An 8,025-nucleotide genomic window follows, 5' to 3' on the forward strand; every position below is an offset into this window, starting at 1 on the left:
TACAGTGTGTACACTGTGTGAAAAAAGGGACATGTACAACCACACTCCAGGCTTTCTAAATGCATCATCCAGAGTTCCATTTATCTGAACAGTCTGCTTGTGTCTCTAATAAATTATACTGCGTTGCATATTCATGAGAATGAATCACTCTTTGCTCTTATGAAAAGTGGTAAATTTAAGTTTGGAAAATAAATATCTGCTGCAGTTTAAGTCAATTTGAAAGACACGATCTGTACAGATGAATGAATCAATAGTATTTGTCATTTTTAACTATTATTTTTTGACACTATCAGCTTCTTTTACCCCAAACTGCACCGTTTATACAGTTGAAGTTTTCTACTCGCTGCTATATCACAACCTTTCAATCCCTGCAGGACTCATAGTAGGTTGTGTTTTGACTTTTGGTTAATATATGTGAGCCTCCGTTTAAGAGAGTCTCTTTTCAAATGTCATTACGCCCTAAATTCCAAAGTGTTAAGTTACAGTTTAACATCTCCAACCAAAAACAGCAAACACATATCCTCCAGGGCACCAATCCCACAGTTTACACTGCAGCACAAAGGTCCCGACCTGCAGGTTAACGGTCCCATGCTGCTGTTTTCACCGTCTTCCTGCATCACGTGTTAATTATTGCCGACCACAGCGAGGCCAGCTCTCTTAATCAGCAAGAGGACTTGGCTCAGAGACAAGATAAGCTTTCTTCAACTTCACAGCACTAGTTATAGTCGGCCTGTTAAACCAAACCTACTTTGCATTCGAGTTTTTGAATGTATTACCTCTAAACTTTCCTTGGAATATTTGAACTGGTGGTATCATTTTATAGATTATTGTCCAACAACAAATGTACCAAACTGATCGTCATCCATGTTTCTCATTCATTTCTCTGCAGTGACAAGGACAAACACTTGACAGAAATGTGTTTCACTGTCCCACCTGGTGGCCAAATCTAGAAATTACCAAAAATGTTAAGAGGGGAATTAAGGCTATTGTCTGATTCTCTATTAACATTCTACATCCGGAGATGTTGGTCCACAACCGCCTTTGTGAATTCATCAACAAATGTTTAAACATCTAAAGACAACAGAACCAACAAAGAGGCCTCTGCAGCCAAGATTAGAAGAGATTTTCTTTGATGAAGCTTTCTTGGAAGTCTAAAATTAGATGTGCATGAAAGCGGTGGGGGGAGAGAAAAAAAAAGAAAACAGATATCCTGCTGACTTCTTTCAGTTCTGTTTCATCTTGGCCCACACTGAGATGTTAACAGAGCCACTGGACCTTTAGAGAGAGTGACACTTCAGATGACAGTGATTTAGATATCCTTTCAGAACTAATTAGACTCTATCCCCAATTTTGGTGTCCTAATTCATCTTTTTTTGCCTTAATTATGCATTGACATATATATATAGAAGGAAAGTTCTATGTAGATCACACAGAACCGAGAGGAGTCGGTCCTTTTTCTCAGCATGCAGCGCTGGACAATCTAAGACTTTAAGGTTGCATTCTATTAGAAATACTTCCTCGTACTGCCTAGTGGCCCTTTTTGACTTGGATTAATTATATAAAAGCAATAAGGTCCCTCTTACAGTGAAACATATTTTATTACGAAAGCACTCAAGGCCTCAGATCCTGCCAAATAAATCTCATATATCGCACACTTTGAGTTAGTTTTTATTGCAATTCAGCCCATCAATCTACACCCAATAACCCAAAATGACAAAGTGAAAACTTGTTTTAATTTGTGCAAATTTATTAAAAATGATCAATACTGAGATGGGTCACTTGAAGAAGTCGTCTTCTGCCATAAACTCAACACATAACCAACACCTGATTGTCTTGAATCATTTACAGGACAATTTATTTACAACTTTCTAAAAAAAATAACAATACCGAGATTGTATTTCACAGGGGAGCAAGAATACACTTTACACCCGAAAACACACACTTTGTCCTTTAACCACTTAAACAATACTAAAATGGCAGATGTGCAATGGATGGAGAGAATACAGCCACCTGAGAAACATCATCCAAATAATGTAGAAAGTTACTGGCTATAATGTCACAATAGAGCGGAGGCTGTATGCTTTTGGCAAACAAAAAATGTGGTTTAGAAAAACAACCATTGTGCCCAAACCAGTTGACCAAGCGCAGGGACATTGGTCAGGACGTCTCTGTAATACTAGAGCTAGTTTAGAACAAGTGTCAGGATATCTTTCATCAACAACATAAACTAGCTTTCTGCAGCTTGACCTCACTGGTTGCATCTACAGACTCTTGCTCATACTTTAGCTGGGCTCTTGTTTGGATTTAGCCATTTACAAGGTGTGTCAGAAAAGTTTCAGGACTGGTGTCACAAGAGAAAAGTAATCCCCCTGGAGTCTAACACACTTTCTCAGCCTTCTCTGCCACACCACCATGCACTCCTGGAAGGATTCTTTCAGGATCCTCCGCAGCTCCGTCGTCACGGCCATCTTGATGTCGTCCACGTCTTCAAAACGGGTCCCCTTGATGACACCCTTAAGCTTGGGGAGGAGGAAAAAATCCCTTAGAGCCAGGTGGGGTGAGTAGGGAGGTTGCTCCAGCATCGTGAGCAGGCGCGTTGTCATGGTGAAGCAGGCACAACTCGTCCTGCCACAACTCTCGCCTCTTCTGGCGCACTGAACGAAGCAAACGGGATCTCTTTGTAGACGTACTGGTTGATTGAAGGGAAAACTCATAGTTTGCAGTTTGAAATATATCTTTTGTGACACCAGTCCTGGAACTTTTCTGACACACCTGGTACATGCGTCTTTGATAGCTCGTGACTGGAGAAGTCCTGTTTGGAAGAATACTGGCTAAAGAGACTCTCCTCTGATTTTATAAATAAAGGTCAGCATGCTCATCATAGTTGTATAATCCCCCCCTCGTGGCTTTCTAAAGTCTTAAAAATAACCCTCATTAGGTTATCAGGTTATTTGTTTGACAGAGAGCCTGTGTTAGGAGCTGGAGCTGAGGAATCATGACCAGACAGGGAGCGACTAATGAAAACATGATTGGTTGCGTTACGTGAAATGTAGAATCCAGCATTTTTACATAATTGATGCTAATCATCACAAAATCCTCAATCTCTACTGCAGACAATCACCTTTCTTATTTTAGTCTCCCTCTTTTAACTGCCCCACATTTGCAGGAATGTGAGTCACTATAGCAGTCATATAATCCCTTACTCTTTGAAAAAAAGCAACAGTAAGTTTCTTTTAATACGCAAAAGAGAAATAGCAATCCCAAAAGTTATTGAAGCATTGTGTAGTGTCTGATATACAGTCTAACCTGATGTTACACCCAGTGACAGGTGATGAACACACACCAATCTGTGAAATGTACAAATGATTCTTTGTTAGTGCAAGTGATAAAAAAAAGCAGAAGAGTGAAGGGGTTAGTATCAGAGTAAGATTGGCGTCAGTTTTCTCCCAATCACACTACACTATTCTGAGTCATTCCATTGACACGTGTTAACCCAAAACTGCTCGAGTAGTTGTTCTAAGAGTGGACTTCTCTTTGCAATCAACACCCACCCAGTGAGGAGGGCTTGGTGTTCCCTAACGTGGAAGAGAGCGAGAGTTCTCTTATGGCGTGCTGTCGGTCTCCTCGGCCTCCACCAGGCAGGACTGGTCCGTGTCCAGGACTCGGAACGGAGGGTGGTACTCGAACGCCGTGAGGATGGTGGAGCCGAGATTGTGCTTCTGATGCAGAAACCAAATAACTGCGGAGACTCCCACGATAGCCACCACGCTGAGAATGACCAGGGCGGAGAGCAGCGCACTGGGTTCTGAAGCGGGACAAGTAACAATGCAAGGAAGGTCACAACTGTTCACACAGAACCACAAAGGAATAAGCAAAGAAACGGTGGAGAGAAAAAAAAAAATCTCTTAGGTTGACTTACTCGGTTTGGCTTCCTCTTCTTTGGAGAAGCAAAAAAAAAAAAACAGAAAACACAATGTGAGGCAACAATACCAAACATATTTTGTGAAATTCTTGCACGTGCTCATAAATTATACAACATATTAAATCCATCAAGATAAATTCTACAAGTGTTGCATTAGAAAAAGACTTAAATCTTACTTTGTGCTGTTTCACAGACCACTCCATTCTCATAATCCTGTGTGCAGCTGACATTCTCCCACTTTCCAGTCTTGCTTTGCAGGGCCACGCATGTTTCCATGGGCATGAGGTCTGACGGAAAGGTGTTCTCCCAGTTGGTGTACGTCACAGGGTCCTCGCCAAACCACCTCATGTCGTCAGCTGGAAAGATGCACCAGTCAGTGAAAGAATACCATGACAGGTGATGTCAACATGTAAAGGTCAAACTGTAGCATCTCCTTTTGCTTTGGTATTACTTTAGAATCCCCAGAAATTACATGTAACTGTGTCACAACCCAAATATAAATATAAAGGAAGGGAAGATGTGCATTTTTCTCCTCAACAGCATTCACATTGAAATGTGATTCTGGGAGTTTAAGGCCTCTTGCTGCACCTCTCATGACAGCTTATTAAAAAAAATAAAATTCCTGAAACTGTGTCAGGATTTAAAGAGAAACATGAGTCACGATTGCCATACGAGATGTCAAAAGTAGCTGACACAGGCACAAAAAAAAAAAATTACCAGACAGTGTTTCATCGTCTGTACGTCAATCATGTCAGCGAGCAATGACCAAAAGACAGAAAACAAAAAAAGATTTAAAAAAATAATCAAATCTAAGACAAAAATCTTAACTCTTGAAACTTTACAAGGTCAAGAATAAAGTTTCACACTTATGTTTTAGACGGCACTAACAAGAGCTTCTAAAACTGTTCAGAAATATGTAGAAAGGTGCCAAATGATTGATGGATTTTTTTTTTACATACCACCTCTAAAAATGTTCTTTTCTGAAGCCAGCCAGCATGTTCTCACAGTCCTGTAATCACATGGTACTTACTGTTTGTGTCATAATACATTCCCAGCCACATGTTGACCTCTTCTTTCCACACCTCTGGGCTATATTTAATGATAAAGTCATTTTCCTCAGCACTCTGGACGGTCAAAAGCTCTACAAGAAACACAGCAGGTATGGCACCATGAGCGCACATGTGTTCAGAATATGACCCATTAGCACATTTTGTTTTCGACGAAACGTTTGGAAGTCAAAAGTCTCACGTACCAAAGCCTTGACAGAGGGTTTTTGCTCTGCCAAAAGTGTAGCTTTTGATAGTTTCTTCAGCTCCGTGGACAAAGTGGTAACATCTGCCTCCAAACGGCACCCAGGTGCGTCCGTCTCCAGGGCAATCTGAAAGAAAGAACTGGCACCTGACCAATAGTCCAGACCAGAAGTGTTTGGACAATTATATATATTTTATGCTCTTTATGCTTCAAGGTTTACACCAATATTAATGAAGAACTGCATGAACAGCACTAGGTATTTCAACATCCATCCATCATCTATACACCGCTTAATCCTCACTAGGGTCGTGGAGGACTGAAGCCCATCCGAGGGTGAAGGCAGGGGACACCCTGGACAGGTCACCAGTCTGTCACAGGGCTACACTTAGAGACAGACAACCAAGCACACTCACATTCGGTGTTCCTCTCGTACAGGGCAGGATTGCAACAACACATCATCAGTGGGGTAAAACTAACCTCACGACAATCTAAACCCAGCTCACGTTCCCTATTAGTGGGTGAACAATCCAACGCTTGGTGAATTCTGCTTCACAATGATAGGAAGAGCCGACATCGAAGGATCAAAAAGCGACGTCGCTATGAACGCTTGGCCGCCACAAGCCAGTTATCTCTGTGGTAACTTTTCTGACACCACCTGCTTAAAACCCCCAAAATGTCAGAAGGGATTTAGAATCACCAATTAACTTTGTGGGAGGAAGCCGGAGAACCCGGAGAGAACCCACGCTGCACAGGGAGAACATGGAGACTCCACGCAGAAAGATCCCGGGTGTCCTCACTGGGACACAAACCAGTGACCTTCTTGCTACGAGGCAACGGTGTTAACCACCGACCCACCTTGCAGCCCCCATTTCAACACATATTGCCCAAAGTTTGTGGGTCAAACAAACATACATACATACTACCTGATGATGTTCTTGCAGGTCTGTTTGCCTTTAGGCTGGTCGTTTGCAAGAAAAATGCAGCTCAGTGGGTGTAAGATCAGGTTAACCGGCTCAGGCAGTTGAGGATATCTGACCTTAGATCATGACCTGAACAATAAAATATTGTCCACTGAGTTTTGATCTGTCTGTCTGAACACACCACACAATGCTTCTGCCTTCATCCTGTCAGGTCCACACCCCTCCACGTTTAACAGATGAGGCGGTACTGATTTGGGTCCATCATTTTTAGAGGTTTCTTTTTGTCTCAACTGTCCATACAATGTCTTTTTTCCCCAGGACTCTACCAGTCTCTTCTTTGTATTTTTTTTTTCAAACTGCCATCTGGTCTTTTTGTTTTTGAGTCTCCCAAGGGGTTTGCAGTCATAAAGGGGGTTTTCTTCACCATGGAAATGATTTCCCGCTCCCCAACAACACTTGCGCTGCTCGGTCTACCAAGTTGTTTGTCGGTTTTTCTGGTTTTCCTGTGCACACCTGCTTTTTAAGAATGCACCAGACCGTTTTGGCAAACCAGGGACCAACTTTGAATCAGTTCTGGGTCTCGTGTGAGCTCCTCTGAGCGTGAACGGACATTAAAACAAAACATGTAGTCGCCAAGAGTTTAATTATATTGAACCTTTGCAATTTGGGCATTATGTGTTAAAACGACTATACATCCAATACAGTCCTTTCAGTATTGACAAACTCAAGTTAAGGCTGATACACGGCGCTTATAGGTTTAATTCAAACTGAATATTTAGTATCACGTCACCGCTCTTTAAAACCTTACAATCTGCACTCTATTTACTTTTTTTTTTTGCACTACTGTAGGTAGGTTTAAAAAGAAAATCAGAGACAAACATGAGCAAAACCCAACTTTGAAGCAGCTGCTACAGCTTTGCCACAACCACACACACCGTTGGTTAGTTTCAACTTGTGACCATTGTTCCTGTTTACCAATGATGGTGTCTGGAAATGGTGTCATGATTTTCTAGACGGTTCTCTTTGTGGTTTCCTTGGAATGGTTCACTAGGGATCAGATAGTTTCACTTCTTTGGGATCTATGAATGTCTAAGAAACAAATAACAGGTAGACTTTTACTGTATTTTACTACAGTACACTTATTTGCTTGTATTTTTACTTATATGTTGCTCTTGTTTTACATTATACTTATTATTTACTAGGCTTTTTAAAACCCTGAGTACCAATTTCAAACATGTAAATGTGAGCTGGCATGACAATAAAAGCTCCTTGAATCCTTCATAACGCTTTTCTAACTTGTGTGCACATTCAAATGCCAACACAACCTGTTATTCTGACACACAACTACCCAGAAATGGATCAATGACATTTGCATGATTTCTTTGCAAAATGGGCGTTATCACAAGAGCAAAATGCAAAGAGGAAACATTTTTAATATGGATCACTGTCATTGCAAAGAAAAAAAAAGTGTTTCGCAACACATGCCAGCACTTTAACCTGCGCTAGTCCACAAGTCGCCAACTGCTAAACAACAGTGTCGACATTCAGGAAAGTTGGGGACTGATCAGTAACCTTCAGGCCTGATCTGCTGACATGTTGAACGCTGCAGTAAACAAACCGAGGAGCGCACACTTTTACCGTAACACGGGCCTACGCGTAACGGCGCACGAACCACAGCCCCGTCTGTAAAAAAAAACACACTCATATATCGCGTTAATTCAGCTCAGAGGGAAGATCTCGACACTAACCTCCCGTCCAGGCCAGCTGCAGATGAACGCACAGCACGAAGGCACAGCACAGCAGCGATCTGAGATTATCCTTCCGAGACTCCATGACAGCGAACACAAGAAATCATGGAGCTCCAAACTAGTTTTCTGACTGTTGCTGCGTTCAAGTGTCAGTGAGAGAGAGAGAGAGAGAGAGAGAGAGAGA

General features: G+C 41.8%; 1 protein-coding gene across 1 annotated transcript; it reads right to left on the reverse strand.

Annotated features, from left to right (window-relative positions):
• Window positions 1–3,210: 3,210 nt before the first annotated feature.
• cd302 (CD302 molecule) lies at window positions 3,211–7,996 on the reverse strand. Its single transcript, XM_008288392.1, has 6 exons — window positions 7,842–7,996; window positions 5,175–5,300; window positions 4,953–5,063; window positions 4,099–4,278; window positions 3,920–3,937; window positions 3,211–3,805 (listed from the first exon to the last, which is right to left on the reverse strand). The coding sequence occupies exons 1-6, from the start codon at window positions 7,924–7,926 to the stop codon at window positions 3,603–3,605; spliced, it is 723 nt and encodes a 240-aa protein (XP_008286614.1). The 5' UTR covers window positions 7,927–7,996; the 3' UTR covers window positions 3,211–3,602.
• Between the last annotated feature and the right edge of the window lie 29 nt (window positions 7,997–8,025).

Source organism: Stegastes partitus, unplaced genomic scaffold (assembly GCF_000690725.1).
Source record: "Stegastes partitus isolate 25-593 unplaced genomic scaffold, Stegastes_partitus-1.0.2 Scaffold557, whole genome shotgun sequence".
Lineage (NCBI taxonomy): Eukaryota > Metazoa > Chordata > Actinopteri > Pomacentridae > Stegastes > Stegastes partitus.

Bases quoted from the DNA above. Each gene is read 5' to 3' on its own strand.
- cd302 (XM_008288392.1), bottom strand. From the start codon at position 7,926: ATGGAGTCTCGGAAGGATAATCTCAGATCGCTGCTGTGCTGTGCCTTC. The intron at 5,064-5,174 runs GTACGTGAGACT...TGTTTCTTGTAG, and splicing joins AACCCTCTGTCAAGGCTTTG to AGCTTTTGACCGTCCAGAGT. The intron at 4,279-4,952 runs GTAAGTACCATG...GCATCTTTCCAG, and splicing joins AATGTATTATGACACAAACA to CTGACGACATGAGGTGGTTT.